Genomic DNA, 25,742 nt, shown 5'->3' with positions numbered 1-25,742 from the left:
GATACAGTAGTTTATTGGTTTATAGCTCTTTATTTGTGTTGATTTGCATATTTACATTGTTCTAAATTCCAAATAAATATTTTTGAGTAATTTTGTTGTATTATTTACTACTAGAAAGAGTAAAAGGTATATTAACCCTCATTTAAACCTCCTTAACAGCCCGCCATTAAAAACCGGAAACGGAAATAAATTTCATAAAATTGAAATTGTCATGTCTATGTCATGTCAAATGTCCCAGCCGTCATATCTGAAAATTAGTTACCCAGGCAGCCACGCTGTTTCCATAATTTAACATTGACTTGACACTTCTTCTTGTATTTATTATTATATGATTTCCACAGCCATTGTGACATAAAGAGAAGACTAGATGCTATCTATTTCAAAAATTAAACTGTTTGAATGTCACATAATATTGGCCGAAGCTGTCATGGAATTCAGAGATTAAAAAATTATCATAAATAATTTTTTTTTTCAAATGGAAAGCCCCTTTTTTATTTCACTAGCGAAAAAGTTTTTTAATTCGTTACTTTTTGATTATACATGTTCTTATACATAAAATGTATGGCTTTTAAAATATTTAAGATTTAAGATTTAGGTTTAGGCAGGGGCGGATACAGGAATTTATTTTAGGGGGGGGCCAAAATAAAAATCAATATAGAATATGCTTTTTAGAGCGCCATTTTTAACCAAAAGCCTAATATTTTACACAATTTAGAGATTTTAGGGGGGGGCCGGGCCCCATGAGCGAATGGTCCGTGGTTTAAATCTCACGCCGACCAAGACTTTTTTATTTTTTTTTTGCTTATAGCGTGATCTTATTGCATTGGTCAACATTGGTTTTACTCTTTTTGGTTGGATTGGTTTGGTGGTATATTTGGTGGGTTGGTTAGCTTGGTTATTTGGAGGGTATTAATTCATTGGTTAGTTGGTTATTTGGTGGGGTTGGTTGGTTTTTACTATTATATATTATTATTATATTTGTTTTTCATTTTTTTTATCAGTGTCGAGGTTAGTTGCGTTGGTTAAGTCGGTTATTTGGTGGGGTGCATAGCGTTGGTTAGTCCTTATAAAATTCCTATATTTCATAAAGCCGTCAAGTGTCACATCAACGACATCATACATCTATTAACGGCATTTTAGTAAGCTACCGTTTAACGACAGTTTAAGTACAGCCTTGTTTTTCTGTCAATTTATCTAATTATAATGGATTATACGGCTCCCCTCGCTTTATGATTTTAGTTTAGTTGTTTTAATTTTCAAATTGAGCTTGCCATAATGTTATCTGTGATTGAACAATTATTGTGATAGAAATAACCTTTTAACCTTTAAAAAAAAATAACTTTTTAAATTGTTTTCTGATCGCATTTTATAATTTTGACATCTATATGACTATTGGAATTTTCTATTATTCTGATTGTAATTTTTTAGATTTCTGGGCCTGAAGATGGGAATTGTCAAGTCCCGCCAAAACCAAACATGTCGCCCCCCTGCTTTTTTTGAAGAATTTAAATTTAAATAAAAATTTTAAAGATTGTGAGTTATTTGTCCCCTTACCCGCCTTCAGAAGTTTTACTTTGATTTAAGATTTAGGTTTAGGCAGGGGCGGATACAGGAATTTATTTTAGGGGGGGCCCAAAATAAAAATCAATATAGAATATGCTTTTTAGAGCGCCATTTTTAACCAAAAGCCTAATATTTTACACAATTTAGAGATTTTAGGGGGGGCCCGGGCCCCATGAGCGAATGGTCCGTGGTTTAAATCTCACGCCGACCAAGACTTTTTTATTTTTTTTTGCTTATAGCGTGATCTTATTGCATTGGTCAACATTGGTTTCACTCTTTTTGGTTGGATTGGTTTAGTTATTTGGTGGGTTGGTTAGCTTGGTTATTTAGAGGGTGTTAATTCATTGGTTAGTTGGTTATTTGGTGGGGTTGGTTGGTTTTTACTATTATATATTATTATTATATTTGTTTTTCATTTTTTTTATCAGTGTCGAGGTTAGTTGCGTTGGTTAAGTTGGTTATTTGGTGGGGTGCATAGCGTTGGTTAGTCCTTATAAAATTCCTATATTTCATAAAGCCGTCAAGTGCGTCACATCAACGACATCATATCTATTAACGGCATTTTAGTAAGCTACCGTTTAACGACAGTTTAAGTACAGCCTTGTTTTTCTGTCAATTTATCTAATTATAATGGATTATACGGCTCCCCTCGCTTTATGATTTTAGTTTAGTTGTTTTAATTTTCAAATTGAGCTTGCCATAATGTTATCTGTGATTGAACAATTATTGTGATAGAAATAACCTTTTAACCTTTAAAAAAAATAACTTTTTAATTTGTTTTGTGATCGCATTTTATAATTTTGACATCTATATGACTATTGGAATTTTCTATTATTCTGATTGTAATTATTTTAGCTTTCTGGGCCTGAAGATGGGAATTGTCCGCCAAAACCAAACATGTCGCCCCCTGCTTTTTTTGAAGAATTTAAATTTAAATAAAAATTTTAAAGATTGTGAATTATTTGTCCCCTTACCCGCCTTCAGAGATTTTACTTTGATTTAAGATTTAGTTTTAAATCGTATATTTTTCTGGTTTTTAACCAGTAGCCTATGACTTTAAACGTCAAGCGATGTAAAACTATAATATCTGGCCATGTCATATTGTCATTAGATATCACTAAAATACGAGATATATTTTTATATAAGAAATCCACTTTATAAAGTTTTAGCAGCAGTATTTATAATATACGAAATTCAATGAATTACTTTATTGACAGAATGCAATAAACTGTCTGATGGTAAGACACTTAATGTCAAAGAAAGCTAGATAAAAGCAAGAAAAATTTACGCTTTAAAACTAAATCTTAAATAACTAAAAAAAGATTTAATTTAGGCATAGGAACATGTATAATCAAAAAGTACTCAATTGAAAAACCTTTTCACTAGTGAAATAAAAAAGTGGGTTTCCATTTGAAAAAAAAAATGATTTATGATAATTTTTTAATTTCTCAATTCCATGACAGCTACGGTCACTATTATAAAGACATTCAAACAATTTAATTTTTGAAATATATGGCATCTAGTCTTCTCTTTATGTCACACTGGCTGTAGTAATCACTAAATTTGACGTTTAGGCTATACAAATTTTGTTTGACAGGCAGTTTTTTCCTCCAAAATCTTAAATATTATTTTTCTCAAAAACGGTTAGGTATAGAATGTTTTATATTAAAACTTATAAAAATTTACAGAGAATTTAAGTGTGTAATAAAAAAATGGGGTACCCATTTAAAATAAGAAAGTTGCTGTGAACTTTCGGTATTTCCGGAAGTGCTGCCCTATTGAAAATATGTTTAATTGATAAATCTCATTGTGAAACAATGATGTGCAAAAAATCTCCGATCTAGATCTTGTAGTTCTCTAGAAACTTCTAATGCAAAACTTCTCAGCCTGGGACGCCCTGTATAAAGCCGAAAATATATCTGGCGAATGTTACCACTCGTTCGCATTCAGGAGGAAGTCTTCCTTGGTAGTAGACGTGCATTTGCAGCGAAATATACAAGGTGAGTCTTAAATAAGTACAAATATTTTCAGTACTGGTAGATCTCGTTAAAAGAAACATATAAATTCCAAAAGAAAATTCAAAAAATTGCAAATTTTCATTTTGCGAAAAAAACCTCCTATATAGACGTGTTTCTGGGGTCCAAATACGCCTAAAAATATTTGCACTTATTTAAAAGATTTACCCTCTATAAAGTTGTTTTTAAATCATACTATTATTTATTTACTCACTTGCGAGTTCTTGTAATTATGGTGAGTGCCCCTGTGCGAAATCTCAACTGGAAATGGTGGATACAACTCATCATTGACCAAACAAGATGAACCACGTGATGGGGCTGAAAGTAACTTGGCTGGGCTTTCATAATTATTTCGTTTATCATTTGCAAAGCTAGAAAAAAACTTTTCAGAAAAAACTTTCCGTTTTTTGTACTGCCTAATTTAAAAGAATTTTGCGTTTCTAATAACTTCTCTGTTATGCTCGATGTAGTCGAGTATGTTCATTACCCCCTCCACTCAAGGTCAATCAACATGATATGTGCAAGGCAAATATGGCGGCAAAGGCAGCGCATTTTTAAATTGTTTACCTTTAACCTGAAAAGCCGGTAGTGGTTTCTCGTTCCGATTGCATACCAGAAATAATTAATTATCCCTAGTTTGTTGTGCTTCTGCAACACGTTTGTTTAGTTCTTAGTGTTTAGTGCATGGTGTGATCAGAAAATTGTGATAAAATAAGAGTGTAATAAAAATCCAAACCAGACATTCCACATAGGGAACTTCAAACTTTTGTGCTTGTATTATTAATTATTTTAAGGTAAGAACTAGAAGTATTTATCAAGATAATTACACCTAAATGAGTAAAAAGCCTTCACCGCCAGTCTCCATAGTACTTTATAATGGTTACTTACAATAATAAAAAGATAGGTATTAAAGGGTTAACATTTTATTGTAGCATGCCTTTTACATGCTCTGTTTCAAATTGTCACGGGAATTATGAGGAGGTCCCAAGGTTTCTGCTTTTATATTCCCCAAAGATGACGAGCTTCGTAAAAAATGGTTGAGAGCTATTAAAAGAGATAATTTCACTCCTACTAGTAGTTCTCGGGTAAGAAGTGTATTAAATATGCTTCAAAAACGCCAAAGGCCAAAGCCTCTGTTACCCTAGTAAGGATGTAGTTAGGGCTACTGCTTACACTTACCTCACTATAAATAAAATATTGGAAGAAGAATCAAGCTTTTTACATCAAAAAGATCACAGAAAGATATTGACAACATTGATATTTGAAAATATAAAGGGCCTGGATGTAAGTCTTTTTTTAGGTCACAATTGTCCCTCACATATGTCAGAATTTATTATTAAATCCATCTTGTTCAGAATATCCAATATTTTATTGAAGAACTATGCAAAAAAAGGAATGACGTCTTTACCACAAAGACAATGCCCTATGTAAAGAGAAAGAGTAAAGAAAACTAAGCTAAGCGTAACTTTTACTTACGAACCCCCAAAAAGGTATTTAGTTTTTTTTTCTATATAAAATCTTAAAACACATATTATATTTTTTAGTTATCCTCACCTATTATAGTTTAAATTTATTCCCATTTGTGTAATGCTGCAAAACATACAAAAAATATTCCATATTTTTTGATCCAAGCCAGTGTAGTTTATAATTCCAAGAGCATTTACCAAGGCTTTTACTAAGACCAGTAACTTCCTATACTGTCCATAATAGTATATATTTATCAAACGTTCAGTGAATAATTCTATACTATGGTAGGTAAGTGTTTGCAATTGAATATTTAATTTATATTGCTATTTTCTGTCATATATTTCTGGTTATTTCTTTTTCCGATTATTTTGAACACAGTGTAACGTTTTTAGTTCGTTACATGTCTTTTTTACATATAATACATGATGTCTGGCCTATCGTCACCGGATTCCCTCTCGTTCAGGCCTGATAATTTTGTTGGTACGCTTGGCGTAATTTTTACGTTCCCTAGTCGCCAACCCTGCTATCGTTTCACTATTCTGTGGAGGCGCGCGTTGTCAACATCGCTTCTGTCAACTCTCTGTGATTTAACGGCACTTTTGGTTTGACCGTTTGGCCTGTCAGACGCCATTAGTCCCAGTTTTTTAGAAATGATGATTATTTAAATCTTGCTGTATAATCTGAATCAGCTGCTATTTCGAGGCTACAGGTAAAGATGAGTTATTACCTTTTATAGATTCGACATTATTATTGAATATTTTTAGGGTAGAGTTACGGATGTCCCAACTTGTATTTGTATTTTGCTGGCACGTTGGCGTCCCTTTTCTTTTGTCCTCCAGAATGTCACATGGAAGAAAGGACAGGTTGTTTATTATTTATTGAGCCCTCGGAAGTATTTCCAGGTAGGTTTATTTTGTTTATTAGACCTTGTTTGGTTTTAAACAAGAGTTTCATATTTTTAGGGTCCAAGGTACGGGTAGTGTCTTATGTACGACATTATCTTATGTACGGATGTCCTGTGGACGAGTGTCCCCAGTAAGAATGATTTTTTCTTACATATAAGTGCCACAGCGTGGATGTAGCTTGAGTCCCATGCTGCTTCGTTCCCAGCTATAAGCTAGTTAGTTACGGCTGTATCAATTCATGGTGTCCTCATTCTGGCCCCTTTGGTTGTGTTGGATGGCTGAGTACAGAGATGCGAGACCACCTCACGCTGTTACTGTTTAAAGCAAGATTACATAAAGAACAGCTAAGTGTAGATTTAAGTTCTAGTTTTACATTTAACATTTAAAACATTTACAGTCTTAAACAATAACGTACATCTTAAATAATATCGTACAGACTATGTTTAGTGGTTAGATTGTTAAGAACATTCATGTCGATTTAATATTTAATATAATAATTAATACTAAATATAATTTAGATCTTAGGTTTCATTGCATTACATCTTGTAATGGTATTACTTTTATAGATATTATTATCGCACTATTTTAACAGATGAATAACCAAACATAGATTCTAGAATCTACAGGTTGCAACATCTTCGATTTAGCATCATATGGAATATATCAAATTAATTAAAGTAATGCTACATTTCATATATTCTCTTAAACTTTACATGTCTTGTATTTTATCGTAGTTGTTTTCATTGATATTTAGTACGACTCTTACCACCACTTTCTTTGACATATAACCACTATATATTTATTAGAACTCTACAATGTCATGTACCATCTAAGAACATCATGAATAAATATAGTCATTAGTTTTAAGTAATATACAACTGTGTTTTCTTTCTCTGTACATGCCTGGCGCCCAATATTTATAATTTCGAGTTATTATTGTTAATTAGTTTCTTTCCAGTGAAATACCTTATCCACGACTGCTCTACCAACGAAAAGCTGCCGTTCGCAGTGATAATGTTTTAAAAAAACCCTACAACCTTATATATGCTAATTCAAGTGTGAATATTTTAGCACTACCTATTTTCTGAGAAAGCAGACATTTTTATAAAAAGTAACTGATGTTTTCATAAAAGTAATAATAAAAAAAATTCCATACTTATGTGGAGAACTTTAGACTCTCTGTATATTAAAAAATTAGTGAACTATTACGTAATCTAACCCGACATAAGTGCAAACATTTTCAGGGCTGGTTAGGCATTTTATCGAGATCTAAAAAGAAACATATTTTCTCTTTCTAAAAAGAAACATATTTACCATTTTTCACGTAAGTCCAAAATAACCGAGATATTTAAGTCTGAAAATTTAAAAAAAATGATTTTTTTTTGAAGAAATTTTGAGAGCCACCAGATTTTTTCTGTATTTGCATCCCTTTTAGTGCCGTAACTGGCCGTAACCACAGAGTAAAGCCGTAACTATGGTAATATCAGAGATTAAGAAATTACACCGGGGAAAATTTGCGGTGAACAGGCAGTTCTAAAAAGTTTTCAAAAAATATACAGGGAAATTTAAAAGCAAATGCACGATTTTTAACATCTTTTTTGCGGAAAAAACCTCATAGACGTGTTCCTGGGGTCGAAATATACCACCCATGAAAATATTTGCACTTATTTAAGACTCACCCTGTATAGTGTGTAAGACCGGGCTTTACAGTTTCATGATACCTAATATGGTATTCTATAACTAACGCTGTACGCCGTGGTTATATCTTTATGTTTATACCGCAACAATTAAAATATTGTTGCAGTATATCTGATTGGTCTCTGACATTGATTAACCTCAAATGTGAGGATTTAATCAGCTCGAATGGTTTAAGTCATATCTTGGCAACAGAAGGCAGCTTGTGAGGATTGATACGTCTATGTCTTCTTGTAGGCCTATATGTAGTGTCCCTCAGGATTCAGTACTTGACCCTATTTTGTTTCTGGTGTTTGTCAACGACATTGCCAAATCTAGACATTAGCGGTAAAATCTGCCTCTTTGCGGACGATACTAGTTTCACTTGGAGCGGCCCAGATGTTACGGTACTATATGATATTATATCCAGTGACTTCACACCATTAAATCTTGGTGCGATTCTAATTTCCTATGCCTCAACCTATCAAAAACTAAAGTTTTGTCATATAAAAGTACTATACAACCTTTTGTACTTAATAACACCACTATTGACGTCGTGTCGAGGACTCTGTGAAATTCTTAGGACTTGTTGTAGACAACTCGTTAAAATGGGACTTTCACACCGAAGCTCTATCAAAGAAACTAAGCGTTAAGATCAGTTTCTAAGGAACTTAACTTATTAACCTCTAGAATAGCCTATTATGCCCCTTTTGAGTCATATCTTCGTTATGCCTTCCATTCTGGGGTACTTGCTGCGCAACAAAGTTTGATCGTATTTTCAGACAGACTTCAAAAGAGAGCATCAGTTCGATATTTATTGGAACTGAACAGTAGAACTCACTGCCAGAATTTCTTTAAAAATTTCAAAATACTGACTCTTCCTTCTTTATTCATTTTTGAATCCGTCTGCTTAATCCGCAAGCACATATCTGCTATTCCCGAAAGGCCATCTCATAACTATCCACTTAGGAATGCGGAGCACGATCTTAATCTGCCAACCCCGAGCTCAGAACTAGTTAAAGGTTCAATACTGTACAATGCCAAAAAAATGTACAATCATCTGCCTTTGAATATCAAGTCGCTTTCATTCTTTTTCGCATTTCGCAAAGCTCTGAAATCATATGCGGTAAACGACTTTTTTGTTGATGTTTAATCATGAACAATTTTTAATTTTAAAATTTTGATCATCTCACACACTGGTCAAAGGTCAAGTATTTAATATTTTATAACTCTTAAAATTATATCTATTTACTGCTTACTGTTCTGCAATTGTCCGTGTATGTTCTTTTTGTAATTTTTAATGACTTAAATTTTTTTGAATTGTATGATTTGTATTGTGTATTTTTTGTTGTTTGTATATTTTTTTTTATTTTTTTAAACATATAGATAGTTAAGTATTCTTAACATTTTTGGCAGAGGATATTTTTGTAGTTTATTTATTTATCATCTACATATAAGATACACCCTGTATATTAAAATTGAATTTACCTTTGCCTCTCTTTATATGCAGCTCGTGCAAATCTTTTATGTGTTTCAGGCAACAGTTGCATATTTTCTTAACCAACACCTCAAACTTAGCTTCGGTCATTTTTTCAGGAATGCCAAAAACCTTTCGAATGCGTTGGGTCAAATCACTTCCCGAATTTATTGCTATATCTATATCCGATATACGAAACAAATCTGAAATATAATTCAAATTATCTTTATTTATATACAGGGAGGCCCGACGTGCCGGAAAAGCTTCATATAAGATTTTCTACCTGAGATTTGCACGAAAAAATAAATACACATTCAATAATAATGCTCATTTTATAAACAGAAATAAAAAAGTATTTTAATTTTGCTAAACAATAAAGATTCTTGCTAAAAATACTAAACAAATTAGAAAAAAAATAAAGTCCTCCTACTCTGGATGCCAGCTCACCAAGTTGTAGAGAGAAACAAGCCCTATAACATAGGATATAACATTTTAATGAACAGTGCTTTCCATAAAATCAATAAAATGAAAAATATACGAAATAATATACATGTACTGATTTCTTTCGAAAATCGACAACTATAAAACTGTGATCCCTTCCCCGACACAAACGGTACATTGTGAGACAGGAAATTGCAGGGAGAAACAAGCCCTATAACATAGGATACAACATTTTAATGAACAGTGCTTTCCATAAAATCAATAAAATGAAAAATATACGAAATAATAGACAAGTACTGATTTCTTTCGAAAATCGACAACTATGAAACTATGAACCCTTCCCGGACACAAACGGTACATTGTGAAACGGGAAATTGTAGAGAGAAACAAGCCCTATAACATAGGATACAACATTTTAATGAACAGTGCTTTCCATAAAATCAATAAAATGAAAAATTACGAAATAATATACATGTACTGATTTCTTTCGAAAATCGACAACTATGAAACTATAAACCCTTCCAGGACACAAACAGTACATTGTGAAACGGGAAATTGTAGAGAGAAACAAGCCCTATAACATAGGATACAACATTTTAATGAACAGTGCTTTCCATAAAATCAATAAAATGAAAAATTACGAAATAATATGCATGTACTGATTTCTTTCGAAAATCGACAACTATGAAACTATGAACCTTTGATATGCTAAAAAAATTTAGGCAAAGAAAATAAAGTCCTCCTACTCTAGATGCCAGCTCACCAAGGGATAGAAGGCAATGAAAAAGCAAACGATCTAGCTAGAAAAGGGGCGAACACTCCACTAACAGGGTCAGAAGGGTTCTGCTTCCCAAGTGGAAACCAACTTAAAGCGGAACTCAAAAACATGGAAGACTCCATCCATAACCTCGAATGGGAATCCTAGAACAATCTTCGGATTGTCACGGGGTTTTTAACAGGACACTGTGTGACACTGGGGTTTTAGGGTCCGAATTCTGAACACCTGCACCGATTGACGTGAAATTGTAACAGTCAATAGAGATATATGTAAGAAACAAAAGTTACATAGTAGCGACGTGTGCTTTCACCTTCAGCTTAGCTTCAAACCTAACCTAACCTAACCTAACGATCCATTTTTTGATGATTACCGTAGGTGTAATAATAGCCGAGTTATCATTATGTAAACGTGATTTTTTATTTTTCGAAAACTAAATTGCAACCTTTTACCGTAGAATAATGGCGAAAGAACACCTTTTTCGAGGAAAATGAATATGACCGTTTTTAAAGCGCTTGAAAAGACCTTTTAAATGCTTTCTTAAAAAAGTTCGTAGCTTAAAAACTCGCGGAGTTATGATAAAAATAATATGGTCACCTCATTTTTTCCGAAAAAAATTAACAACAAAATCTATGACTAAAATCATAAAAATAAAAACTAAGTGTAATACATGTACATTTGGCTATATTTAGGTACTAGCAATTGACTCTGCAAATTCGAGCGGTTTAGAATGCCTAAATTTGGAAAAAAGTTGAAAATAATGAAAAAAATGTATTTTTTGTTTTTTAAAAAATTTTAATTTTTTTGACATATCTCAAAAACTAAGCAAGATACGTAAAAAATGTAACAGAGGAAAATTGAAGGTCTTTTTTTGCAATATTTTTGCTCCCTTTTAATTTTTTTGTAGATCTCTTTATTTCGTAGATATTACGTTTTTTTTTAGTTTGACTTACATGTAAGGACCACCTTCTTTGAGCCCTTAAAACCCAAAAATCTCGTGAAAATGAAGAGTTCAAGACTGTTCAACTATAAAGGTTAATTTGTAGCTCGTGTAATTTCCTACAAATTGATAGTTTTTATTTTTATAATTTTAGTCATAGATTGAAATGAGGTGACAATTTTATTTTTATCATAACTCCGCGAGTTTTTGAGCTACGAACTTGAAAAGACCTTTAAAGAAACATTAAAAGGTCTTTTCAAGCACTTTAAAAACGGTCATATTCATTTTCTTCGAAAAATGCGCTCTCTCGCCATTATTTTACGGTAAAAATTTGCAATTTAATTTTCGAAAAATAAGGAGTCAAGTTTACAGAGTGGCTATTACTACACCTATGACAAAAAACAAAAAATGAACCGATTCGTTATTCCAAAACCTTCATTTATACTTTATATGAGTTTTGCGATAAAACGCAAGATTTTCGAATTAATCATAAAAAATTGCAGAAAAATATGCAGTTTTTAGATGAAAAACCAAGATTTTCAATCCTAAATAACCCGGAAAATATTAATTTACTGAAAAAATGTTATAGAACATTTTTTGCTTAGAATTCATCCCTTTATTGATTTTTGTAACTAAAATGGGTATATATATTTTTCACCCCCGAGAAGTTACGGCACTCACCCCCAGGGTGAAGGCACACATCGCTACTATGTAACTTTTGTTTCTTTCATATATCTCTATTCACTGTTAAAATTTCACGTCAATCGATGCGGGTGTCAAGAATTCAGAGGTAATACCCAATTTTTATCCTCGCTTATAGTCTAAGAGCTAGCAACGTTTTCGAGAAAGTATTTTAAGACGTCTGGCTCTTTGATATATCTTTCATTATGCTCTCTGGAACAGCGTGCAGGCCGTCTGGCTGCCGATACACGTTGCGTTCACTACTGCGCATCCAAAGAACATCCTATATTTTATATTTTTTACTTAGCGCTTTAAATTCTAGTATTGAATAAACACCGAGTCTCCATTAGCTCGACGCGTAGAGCTTTCGCCTATGAAGCGAAGGTCAGTGGTTCGATACCGGCTGGGGGTGTGCAACTTTTTTTTCGTTTATATTCTGATAGTAAAGTATTAAATATTTGTTTTTTTTATCACCAGAACGGATGGCGTTTATGGGTTTATGATCCGTAGTGTATATTAAGTAGAATTTGATACTTTCATTGGAGGATTATTGTGGTAATTAATTATTAGATAGGTTTAGGATGGTCTGGCTGCCGCGCCTGTAGGTTGCGTTCACTACTGCGCATCACATGGGTACAAGGTGTCTCATTTTCGTGCGTTTTTTGGGATTTCTCGTTTATGAGTGGAGATACAATGATGCGTTTTTTTCACGTTACTATGCTAGTTTTTTATGAAATTAAATATTCTACCTATAGATTTGGGCATTTTCTACACATTAACATTAATCAATCACGTTTAAAATGTATTATTATTTTATTTTATTTAATTTAACCAGATAATTTTGTTTTCCATCGTTATCTTAACAAACCGAACTGAAAATAAACTTGTGTAGCTTTTAGATAACAATCTGTTAAAAAAAGTATTATTAAAATGATTATTAAAATAATAAACAACTAAAAAAAATATTTTGAAGAAAGGCAGAAATTGCGCTAATAAAGCATTAAAATGTTAATTTTTATATATTATGTTTAAATCTTTAAAATGAAATTATAAAAGATTTAAATATTTTTATGAATGAGACAAGAAAAAATTACGGCCAATATTTTTAGTTTTATTTTTAGACATTATGTTTAAATCATTACAATCTAATTATTATGATTGAATTAAATATTTTTATTTAATATTAGTGTCAGCAAATATTTAGTACTTTACTATCAGAATATAAACGAAAAAAAAAAAAAAAAGTTGAACACCCCGCCAGTATCAAACCACTGACCTTCGCTTCATTGGCGAAAGCTCTACGCGCCGAGCTAATGGAGACTTGCCCGGTTTATATTCAATACTAGAATTTAAATCGCTAAGTAAAAAAATAGAGGATCTTCTTTGGATGCGCAGTAGTGAACGCAACGTGTATCAGCAGCCAGACGGCGTGCACGCTGTTCCAGAGAGCATAATAAAAGATATATCAAAGAGCCAGACGTCTTAAAATATTTGTTTTCCCGACGTTGATAGCTCTCGTACTATTAGTGGCCTATCAGCAGATTGAAGCTAACAAACAACGACGAATGCAGATTCTGTGGGGATAATGGGGAAACAGCAGAACACCTCATCACTAAGTGCGCCGAGACGACAACCATTCGTGTCATGAACTTTGGTACAGCTGGTATCGGAGATGGTAAACTAGCCTCTGTAAACCGTCTCAGATATTGGATTTTGTCAAAGCCTTGAGACTGTATTGTATGAGCTATAACTCAAGAAAGGGGGACACAATAGATCTTTAAGATTGTGGTGATTCGGCTCGGTAAAGTAAAAGTAGACAAATGTCTTTAAAATACAACATTTATTGGTCCAATTGTTAGCATTTCAAATACAGCTAAAAGGTTGTGCACAGATACTTTTCAAAAATTGGACTTTGCCAATAAAGATTACCTTCATATTTTTCCACGCATTAGTGAACATTTCTTTTTAAGTGATACTTGCTGGTAGGTATATATATAAAATTTCAGTGAAGGAGATCAGGAATTCAATAAACTATTAAAAATGTAGAAAATAAAATACTAAACATATACCAAATGAAGTTTAAAAATAATTTATCAAATAACTTACAACTTAAGCCCTCTGCTTCAGTCTTTCCCTCTGATTTCGATTTTGAAAGATTATCTGACATATTTTAAGATACAATCAGTAATATTTGGAAATAACTATGTTAAGTAAAAATAATGAGATGCAGTAAATTGACACGTAGGTCAAATTCAATAATGACAGGACCGATGGCAACAAATATGTGAAAAAATGACTTTAGATTATACAGCGTGTTTCAGAAACTACTGCTCAAAAATGAATATGACTAAAAATTTAATATCTACTAATTTTGAAGTTAAGGTTCTTTACGCGCCTTGGGAGTAAAAATTCAAGGCCGTGACGTGCGACCTAACGGGAGGAGAAGTGATAGTCGGTAGTGTTTTCACGGCTACCGCATTCGGGGTAGATTTACCCCTTTGTAAAAGAATTTAACCCTGTTATCTCGTGATAATCTACCCCGATGAAAAATAAGCTTGTGGCAACACTGGGTAACGATCTGTGCAATACGCATACGCGGCTAAGAAAATCACTATAATAAACTTAATACTGTACCAACCTTGATGTGTACCAATGGTCTGTTTGTAGCTTCTGAAAAACGGTTTCGGTAAGGCCTCTAGCTCATTTGCCAGTTCAGAATCAGAATTTAGAGTTAGTAACTCGCATTTTCGTTGGAGGACATTGTCATATTTATTTCAAACCAATAATCAACGATAATATTCGTATAATTTAATAAAATTACTGTAAATCACTATAAATAATGAATTATTTCTAACTGCGTTGTAATTCCTGTATTATTAATTCGGTAAATGATGGAGATAAACAATTGTGATTGGTTAGAATTTTATTTTAAGATGAAATTTTGTTTTTTATGACAACACAAGTGGCATCTGTATAAAAAAGATATTACAAGTGATAATTTGGAGTGACAATTTTAAATTATGCAAAAGAAATACATATTCTATGAGTTTACTGGTTGCCTAACGATTAAAATTAATTTAAAAATAGATCCCCAACATGAATAATGAACAAAGTAATTAAACAAAACCAGACCACACAAAACAAATTATTGTGGGTTAGTAGCAGATAGTAGCACAGCTGCATCCGGCCGGGTGATAGAAGTATCGTTTTTTAATAAAAATTAAAAAAAAACATAGTTATAAAGCTAGAATAGTATACGGTTTTATATTATCTCTAATTTGTTTGAGTTTATAAAAAGCATTCATAAAAAAATGTATATCCTTCAAATCGGCCAAGTTAATAGCTTTTTCACATCAAATATGCTCACATAGTGCACACACAATTTTTTATATTTATTAATATTTTAACTAACCTACTTCGGTTCAAAATATAAGGTGTAACGTATGCCCTTTTTGTTCATTAATAAATAATTAATAAGGTATTGGGGCACAATTTCTGCTTAGAGTATTTTATCATTACCATCCAGAAAAGAAGGCCTGACAGCTTGTGCGTGTCGTCACCGAAAGAAGTCTTCTTAAGACCAACTGGCAGTATGCGCAATTAAAAAATAAGAGTACAGGCCAAGTACTAGGGTTTGACCTCGCTAAAATTAGCATCGATTCTCATTCCCCAGACTTCTTTAACGTCGTTTTTTTTCGATCGTATGGTACTATATCTCACCAAGGAATATAAGGTGGGAAGTATATGTGAGATTAGAAGGTCCATTATAGTAGTAATAAACAAGTTGTAGAGTTAAATCGTTCAGAGAACATTCTCTCAGGCATCTGAAGTATTAGGTACCGCCCATCCATCTAAAATTGATTTAACCTAAACGTTTTTCTTATTATTTTACACATGTAGTGATGTGTCGTTTTTATACAGTCACCGGTACGAAAAACGAACAACTTAAAAAAGATTTTCATGTGTTTTATAAATACCGGGTGTTGCATCGTCGAGCGGGACATAGGAAATCCCATGTAAATTTTAATGGGGTCAATTATTGGCTTACCTAATTATTTTAGAGAATAATTAGGTTTATTGAAGAGCACTAAAACCCACATTCAAAAGAATAACTTTAGATATTTTTGATTAGCCCGTTTACGAGTTATCGCCGATTTCTTTTTAAATATTTCTCCTTTCTTATGGCCCTGTATTTACTTATGAGCACCAGTCAAGGTAAAAGATAACTGTCAAATGAAGTTGTCATTTCAGAAATTTATCTATTTAGTGCTTTATTATTATTATTAAAAACTCATACCTACATCGAAATAATTAGCCATGATTTACACTACCGAAGAAAAAGTATTGATGATTAAATGGTATTATCAAGGAAATAGTTATCAAAAGGTGTCGGACATGTTTGCTGCTCTGTATCCGAATAGACCGATACCTGGAAAATCTACAATCGCAAGGAATATCCAGAGATTTGAGACCAAAGGTACCCTAATAAATAACTGCAGATGTCAAGCAAGGCAGGAACAAGGAGAAGATGCAAGAAATGATACCGACTTAGAAGTTTTATTGTGCGTGGAAGAGAACGATGGAAAGATCAGCACAAGGAAACTTGAGGATGAAATAGGAATAGATCACACTACAGCGTTTCGAATTTTGAAACGACATAAATACTATTCCTTCAAATATGAAAAGCACCAAGAGCTACGAGATGGGGACGAAATACGGCGGCAGGCGTTTTGTTTTGATATGATGGAAAGAGCAAACAGGGATAGGAAATTTTTAAAAAACATAAGTTTCACTGACAAATGCACGTTTACCTTAAATAATGAACCCAATGTTCCAAATTATCGATATTGCAACAAAGAAAACCAACACAGGTTTGTTGAAACAAGGACGCAATATCTACAGAAAGTAAATGTTTGGGCAGGGATATTCGGACACAATATTATCGGGCCATTATTTCTTACGCGAAATTTAAATGCAGAATATTATTTGGAACTACTCGAAAATCATATTTTACCTGCTTTACATGATGCCACTAGGGAAAATCAGGATGTTTGGTACCAAATGGATGGCTGCCCGGCACATAGTACCCTGGCTGTTCGGGAATATTTAGACAATAGTTTTAACGGAAACGTTATTGGCCTAAATCCAATTGGCCAGCAAGGTCTCCTAATATTTCGTCAAATGATTTCTTTCTCTGGGGCCATTTAGAAAACAGGATATACAAGGATAAAAAATACCCAAATCTAGACAAAAAAGTTATTGAATATTGTAATAATACTATAATTAACCTTGTAATTTATTGCTTTATTTTACTTTAATTCATATTAATATGTATTTATAAATACATCTTTAAGATTTCCGATGTAGGAATGAGTTTTCAATAATAATAAAGCACTAAATAGGTAAATTTCTACTATATAGGTAAATGACAACTTCATTTGACAGTTATCTTTTACCTTGGTGCTCATAAGTAAATACAGGGCCATAAGAAAGGAAAAATATTTAAAAAGAAATCGGCGATAACTCGTAAACGAGCTAATCAAAAATATCTAAGTTATTCTTTTGAATGTGGGTTTTAGTGCTCTTCAATAAACCTAAATAGAATTATTCTCTAAAATAATTAGAGAAGCCAATAATTAACCCCATTATAATTTACATGGGATTTCCTATGTCTCGTCCGACGATGCAACACCCGGTATATTGTGTTCCAGTGGACAGATTTTGAGGATTTTTTTTAATAATGTGTAGTTAAATTATTTGACTTTTTAGCAGGGTTGGACAAAAACCCTTGATTTTTTTTAAAAAAATAAAAAAAAATCAGATTTATTTGATTTAAATCAGATTTTTTTTATTTTAATTCAAAACAATATTTAAATCGGTTTTCCAAATGACTAGGACTTATTTCCAATTAAAGTCCTATCTTAAATGGCTAAATCGTTATAACTCTGACTGATACCGATAACATTAACAATTCTCCGGCGCGTGTCATTTTTCCACATCGGTCACCAATATATTCCGCAAAAAAAGTTGCTCGCTTCAGATCAAAAGGATTTCTTTAAACATCTCAAAGATATTAACTTTTGTCATTTAAACGCCTAGGCATAAAAGTAAAGCACTGTTACGCCTAAGGACAAAAGTACAAAAATATATTATTAATCTGATATTAAGTGTCAAATTCAACGAGTGTACAAATTGTTGCTCGATTACTGTTCATATGATTTGCAATCCTTGAAATTGATTAAAAAATTATTTGTAATGTTTTAAAAGAAATAGTATGTTCTATTCGGAGTAAAAATGTCCTTTTTGTGCTCCCTGTAACGTCGTAATAGCTTTACGATGGTCCTTCAAAGGCAGCATCGTCAAAAAAAGTATAATTTTTACTCTTAATAAAACAATACTACTGTTACGAAATAGTCTTAAGTCGAGAATGAAATTAGTATGTATTATCTAATGTCGAAGTGTAAAGTACTTACTGCAGATCAAAATGTCGGTAGGAATTTGGAAACATACAACCGTTTCAAAAAAAAAAAAACATTTCGTTTTCTGACAACGATTATAGATTCTCGGGAATGAAGATATAGTCTCTATATCAGAATAACCTAGTTCTGCACTAGACTTTGCGAATGATATGTATGCGAACAGCGAATTTTGGTCACTTATACATAAATTTTAAAATAAATCCCTGCGTTTAGCGGTCTAATGGATTCATACGAAATTACTTGAAAAATCGGTCCAACATTTAAATTGATGAATATAAGGGAAATTAAAATAGCTTTGGTTGCACATCATAATACGACCACCAGCAAACTCCATAAGACGACGCATGGTGTCATTGATGACGTGCAACGAAAGTTGTTTTAATTTCCCTTAGATATTTTTATATAGTTTTATAACATTTACAATTATTTTTTGATTTACTATCTGTTATAGAAACTATCTATATATTTCGAGTTACTATCTGTCTAGTGTTCTAGGACACAGTTTTATAACTTTTACAGTTATTTTTTTATTTATTATAAAGTTTCAATAATTTTTTTTTCTTTTGATTTAAATCACATGATTTAAATTAAAAAAATCACTTGATTTAAATCACGATTTAAATCATGCCAACCCTGCTTTTTAGCATATCTTTCTAAAATAAATTAAAAATGAAAATTGCCATTTGTCAATTATACGAGGGAAAACAAATTGTTGATATTTTGGCAAACTTTTGAAACATCCTATGGAGTACGTTAACGAAACAAGGAATTTAAAAATAATTTTATCATTTAGATATACCTTTTGTCGATAGCTTGCTTTTTGATTCATTTCAATAGCTTTATTTTTTTGGAGATATTCGTTTTTGAAGGAGACACTTTTTTTCAGACAACATTTTTCAGACAATATTATTTACATTAAAACCATGCTTTTGGTCCTAGTCAACAGACCTACAAAATGGTGTTTTCTACTAAAAAAGCATTTCTACTAGTGTAAACATCAATAAAAAATACTAATATGACCTTTCAATGACAGTTACATTACAAAAACAAGAAACACTATTTTATAAGTGTTGATGAGGACCCAAAATCAATGCTAAAATTGCTGTAAATTGTTACTATCTTATTCTAAAGCAAATATCTCTAATAAAATAAAGCTATCGAGATGGATTAAAAAACAAACTATCGAGAAAAGACGTACCTAGAGATGATAAAATTATTTTTAAAATCGTTGCTTTCTAAACATATTCCACAGGTGTTTCAAATTTTCACCAAAATATCAACATTTTGTTTTCCCTCGTATAATTGACAGATGGAAACTTTCATTTTTAATTTAGAAAGACATACTAAAAAGTCAAATAACAATTTAACACAAATTGCTTAAAAATCATAAAAATCGGCTAATTAGAACAAAATATATTAAACTTTAAAATACATATACAGGGTGCTACAAATTCAAGGTACGAGCATTGCTATCTCGGAAACTGTAATAGATACGAAGATAGTTAAATTGGGGCAAAGTTGCGCCTTGGCATGTTCACCAAGATGCCATCAAAAAAGTTTTAAAAATTTCAAGGATTGCTGAGTTTTTTGGAAAAAACGGATTTTTTTGAAAGTCAATTTTATTTTTTCCTGTCGTTAGTTTTAAGAAAATCAAAAAACTAATTACACATTCTCATAGCCACTTTATCTGATAGTATTTTTAGATTTTCAAATCAGCTGATAATTTGTGAGATACAGAGGCCAACTTAATTTTTTTAAATACGGACCTGCATTTTTATTTCAGATTTTGAAAGAACTCGCTCTCCTGAGTACAGTGATATGCCACACTTAATATTTTTTTTTGTTTTGGAAATTTGGACACAATTTATTTAAACTAATTTCAAGTCCGGCTCTGTTTTTTTTAATAGTTAATATATTCATCGTTACAATATTGATAAGCTTTCAAACTTAACAGTGACGTTGGTTGAATACGGAAAATCAAATGCAATAAAATAATAAAAAATAATATAAATAAAATGTAATATAATCAATCAAATCATTTCCCCGGAAGATGGATTGGAAATGATAGAGCAGTATAATGGCCAGCGAGGTACCTGGACCGTCTGATGACGTCAAGTAATTCGACAGGTCCAAATTTTACAAAAAAGTGAAATCAACACATCACGGCAGTTACAATAAAGAGTACAAAATGCATTGGAAAGTATAAGATATATTCAAAAGCTATAAATAAGATTGAATTGCGTGTATTTTCTGTGTAAATACTAGCACCTCAATAAAAAAAATAATGTGTCCTTATCGTCCTTATCTTTATCTGACTCAAAATCAAAGATGCCGGTTTTTTTCATACCATTGCCACCGACCGCCGGCCGCTGTCGGGTTTCTAGGAAAGAAACCTACGTCGCCGGGCGACAACTAAAATCCAGTTTATATTTTATTATAATCGATCCTGACGAATAAATGAATTTTATAAATGAATGGTTTTTGCTGCCGAATTAATATATTTCAAGGCAGATGACGCATCTATTCGATATTTTTATTCGAATAGTTTTCAACGAATGTTTTCTTACTAACTATCGAATTATTCGAAAGAATTGCAACTATCGAATGTTTCGATAGTATTCATTCGATAGTTCCCACTACTAGTGGTAACCCTTTCGAACAAGTAGACTATGTAAAGCATTAGAAACTAGTTTGTAGAAGTTAATTTATTCATAATCACTACGATTAATATTATGCAAATTATTAGATCGTACACTGAGAATTTCAAATTCACAATAAGAAAAATTAAAAATAATATCTTTAAATTGCTGATCTGGATATTATTTATTTGAATGTTTCAATTGGCTCAATTTTCCTTATTCAATGTTAGTTAGCACTGATTAATATTGTTGCGATGAATATAATCAGATTAAATAATTTAAAAAACAGAGTCGGACTTGATTTTTTTTTTAATAGTTTTGTTGCTGTTAAAGTACCCAAAACAAAAAAAAAATATAAAGTGTGGCATATCTTTGTACTCAGGAGACTGAGTTCTTTCAAAGTCTGAAATAAAAAATGCACGTCCGTATTTAAAAAAAATAAGTTGGCATCTGTATCTTACAAATTATCAGTTAATTTGAAAATCTAAAAATACTCTAAGATAGCCCTAATAAAGTGACTATGAGAATGTGCAATTAGCTCTTTGATTTTCTAAAAAGTAACGACAGGAAAAAATAAAATGGGGCTTCAAAAAAATCCGTTTTTTCCAAAAAACTCAACAATCCTTGAAATTTTTAAAACTTTTTGATGGAATCTTGGTGAACAGCCCAAGACGGCAACTTTGTCCCAATTTAACCATCTTCGTATCTATTACGGTTTTCGAGATACCAATGAATGCTCGTACCTCGAATTTGTAGCACCCTGTATATCTAAATTTTAAGGTGCCCGTTTTTTTGTATCGGTGAGTGTATTGTGAGTAGTATCTTTCTTTGAGCACATCTTAAGCTTGATTTTCATGCATCCGTTATACGTTGATACGATGGGCCGACCGACGCGCGACGCCGACGCGACGGTGCTCTGATTGGTCAGCGTTTTCGCGCCACTTTTCATCCGTAGATATTTTACTTCAGCCCGTCAACGGACCCGTTCATACGATAACGGGCGTTTTGATACTTTTTTGACAAATTTAATCTAACCCAAATCTAACCTTAATAAAAATATAAGTAAAATAGCAAAATCGTTGTGGAAACGAAAATATAAAATAACAGCAACGTATATCCGATAAACGGAGGCATGAAAATGCAATAAATTTAAAAACTGCGTTATTTTCTAACCAATCAAAGTCTTTAAATTCTACCAATAAAATTAATATCGTATCAACGTATCATCAGACAACGGATGCATGAAAATCAAGCTTTAAATTCTAGTTAAAGTCCGTGAAGATCTTGACAGACGTCAATTTACCTACAATTAAAATACAAAACATGCCCCTTTAGAACTTTTTCTTTAATGGCCATAAGCGGGAGTAAAAGCCCAACCGCCCGAACAAACACTAGAGGTGCCGGTCATCAAGTGCTACCGGTCATCAAGTGGTGTAAAAATTGCGAAAATTTAATCTTCTAATTTTGACACAAGGGGTCGGGCTTAACTTTTTCAATTTTAATTCAATATTCATTGCTTTCAAACTATATTATTAGACTTTGTTGTATTTTGTGAATGTATAAATGTTTTCTAAGTATAAAGTTGCATTATAGTAATTTAAATTATATTACATACATATTTCTTCTTCTTCTTTCTTCTCAAACTCTCCTTTTCAGGAGAGAGTTGCGTTGCCTAGGCTGCCAGGACCATTCTGGCAAATTACTTTTCTGCTTTTCTTTTTTCTTTTTTTTGGGTGGTCAAGTTTTATGAACTTTCACCGATTTATCTTTCTTAACGACTAACAATTATTGAGGCTATTAAACAGGTTGCTTTAAGCTCTGCAACTATTCAGTTATGCATGCATTCTACGATTGAAGCTACAGCTACAAGTCCCAATAATTACTGTGCATTTCAAGAAAATGTGATTATGACATTTCCAATTTACGGCTAGTTTTATTTCTTGATTATAAAGTTAATGTTAGGCTTGTTATTAGTAAATATTTAGAGTTTTAAATTACTAACATTCAAAAACAAAGCGATTTGTTTTATGTGTTCTGTCTTGTTGAATTTAAAAAGGATGTCATGCAGGGAAATCGGGTTTTGCTCTATCTCCTTGTCGAAATAGGAATATAAGATTTTTTGGTGATTATAATTATGTGGACAAGCAATTATCAAATGAAAGACATCAGCAACCTCTCCACACTGACACAAATTATCTCTATTAATTCTGATTTTATAGAGATGTGACGGGGATAAGCAATGATTTGATCTGAGTCGACACATGGTGGTTACTTGTTGCTTTGTCAAGGATTTATATTGTTTGAACCATGGTGTCCTGTATGGCTGCTGAACTGTAGTGCAATATTCTTTCCCTTTCGTTCTACCAATCGCTACAAACCTTTCTTTCCATTTATTATATATGAATTCTTTCATTTTTGGTATAAAGGTTTTATAATCTGCTTTGGGTGTTAGTGTGGGAGGTAAGAGCCGCCCAGCGTTGGCCAACTTGTCTGCTTCCTCATTTCCATAAATGTTGGTATGACTTGGTATCCATGCTAATTGTACGTCCCTTTTGTTTATTAATTTCCTTCTTGTGACCAGTGTTAATTCGTCCGTTTCAGCGTCTATTCCAGTTTTGCTTACCTTCTTTAGGGCACTTGATGAATCAGAGAATATAACTGCCTTGGCGATGTCATATTGTTCTATTTTAAGTAGGGTAATGTATATAGCATAAACTTCTGCAGAACAGATAGAATGAAAATCTGGCATTCGACCTGAGTGTCTTAGTTCGCTGACTTCTGAGAATACCCCCACTCCAACCTTCCCGTCTTGATCTTTTGAGCCATCTGTATAAATAAATACACTATTTGGCCATTTTTCCTTAGCAAGATTTATAAAACTTTGTTTATTGTTAGTCTCCTTTCTTAAATTCATATATACAGGGACGATTTGGGAGAACTCTTACTTGTTCCAATATTTGAGCAGCATAATCTAGTGCTTCTACAAGAGGAGGGGCTGTCTTCCAACTGTCTGGAGCTTCATTATATCTTGCATACAGTTGTATGAGCATGTTTCCAATCGGATTTTCATACGATAAAACTTTCAAAGCCTGCTTAGTTCCCAGGGCCTGACTTCTCAGATCTAACGGCAATTCTCCACTTTCAGATAAAAGGATGATAGTAGGGGTTGACCTCATCATTCCCAGTGCTATCCTTAGGGCCTGAAATTGTATCTTATCCATTTGATTTAGATCTTTTTTATTGGCTCTGCTCAACAGGCAACTTCCGTAACCACGTTTTACATAATGCCCTCATGATATTGATTCCTTGTTGCGGCTTGTTACATATGTATTTTATATGACTTGTCCATTTCAGATTGCGATCCAGTACAAATCCTAGATGCTTGACTTCAGACTTCCATTCTATATTCAGATTATTCCATTCAATAGATCTCATGGGATTCCTGCTAGAACGTCTGGTGAAAAATATAGCTGATGACTTCCCTGGAGAAATTGACATTCCGTGCCCCGTTAGCCAGGTGGAAATGTTTGTTAAGGTTGCGTTTATTTGATCAATGTTGGTTTCAGTGTCCTCACCCGTACATAGTATGGCTAAGTCATCTGCATACTGAAAGACTTTTACCTGACCAATAGCGGCTTCTTCGATTGTGTCGCAATATAGATTAAAAAGTATAGGAGCCAGGGGAGACCCCTGTGGACAACCCTTGAAGGCTATTCTGGGATCTATTAGCATTCCAGTAGAGGGATCCTTAACATAAATCTTCCTATTCCCTAAAAATTTCATAATTAAACTCGCCAAGTCATATGGAATGTCTAAAGCATAAAATCTTTCCCATAATTTATTATATTCATTATCATATGCCGACTTGATATCCAAGAAGACACCAACTGAACTTTGTCCCTTGCTAAAGCCGATCTCTACTTGAGTGCATATTAACATTGCATTTTCCAGTGCGTTTTTCCCTTTGCGAAATCCTGCTTGCAGTATAAAGTTGCATTATAGTAATTTAAATTATATTACATACATATTTAAGATTCAAATATTATGATATGTATGTCAGTTGCCGTCTAAAATGTCATCTTGATAACAAAAAGTTAGTTATTGTCAAAAGTAGTTAAAATCATGTTAAAATATTAAAATTTACAAGTTATAATTAGATATGTTATATTATTTCAACAACAAACACATAATAGTACAGCGTAATGTTGATATGCAGGTTCAAAACAAAAAGTACCGTTATATTTTTCAGTTTTCGTTGTCAGACGCGGAAATTTCAGTGATTTTAGTGTTGTCGGATATTTTTATTTGTGAAACAGAAATATTGCGTTTGGATTGCAAAACTAAAAGTGGAAGTTTTATTGCAATGTAAGTAAGCGTTTGTCCATTTTATATTTTACTTTTTTCATACTTACGACAAATATACATATATTGAAATTTTATAATTCGTTTTATTTATAAAAATGTAAAAAAAAACTTGTAATCCTGTAATAATTGTTATGTAATATATTCCATTTAAATGTAATATATTACTTTACAATTAAAAAAAATGTAAATTTAAAAAATATATTAAAATATATACAGGCATTAATTGAAATTTTTTGAGTGCGAACAAACACGAGAGGCGCTTTATTATTTACTTTCATTTCTTAACATGACAAACGAAGTTTTAAAGGGGGATGTTTTGTG

The 25,742-nt window shown here is 32.4% G+C and overlaps 2 protein-coding genes across 2 annotated transcripts in view; both read right to left on the bottom strand.

The window, feature by feature from the left end:
* LOC115888156 overlaps positions 1 to 14,171 on the bottom strand; it is a 47,626-nt gene extending 33,455 nt beyond the window's left edge. The window contains exons 1-3 of the mRNA XM_030907755.1: positions 14,045 to 14,171; positions 9,113 to 9,304; positions 3,793 to 3,949 (exon numbers count right to left, since the gene is read on the bottom strand). Of these exons, the coding sequence (XP_030763615.1) occupies positions 3,793 to 3,949; positions 9,113 to 9,304; positions 14,045 to 14,105 (410 nt within the window). The 5' untranslated portion in view covers positions 14,106 to 14,171. The remainder of the gene's footprint in view (positions 1 to 3,792; positions 3,950 to 9,112; positions 9,305 to 14,044) is intronic.
* Positions 14,172 to 23,037: 8,866 nt separating this feature from the next.
* On the bottom strand, positions 23,038 to 24,277 carry LOC115888001. The gene is made up of 2 exons (XM_030907582.1): positions 24,002 to 24,277; positions 23,038 to 23,916 (listed from the first exon to the last, which is right to left on the bottom strand). Exons 1-2 carry the CDS (start codon positions 24,275 to 24,277, stop codon positions 23,038 to 23,040), a joined length of 1,155 nt encoding a protein of 384 aa, XP_030763442.1.
* Positions 24,278 to 25,742: the final 1,465 nt, after the last annotated feature.

This window comes from Sitophilus oryzae, unplaced genomic scaffold, assembly GCF_002938485.1.
Source record: "Sitophilus oryzae breed Bouriz unplaced genomic scaffold, Soryzae_2.0 scaffold_1167_pilon_pilon, whole genome shotgun sequence".
NCBI classification, from domain to species: domain Eukaryota; kingdom Metazoa; phylum Arthropoda; class Insecta; order Coleoptera; family Curculionidae; genus Sitophilus; species Sitophilus oryzae.
This window is presented reverse-complemented; position numbering and strand designations above follow the sequence as displayed.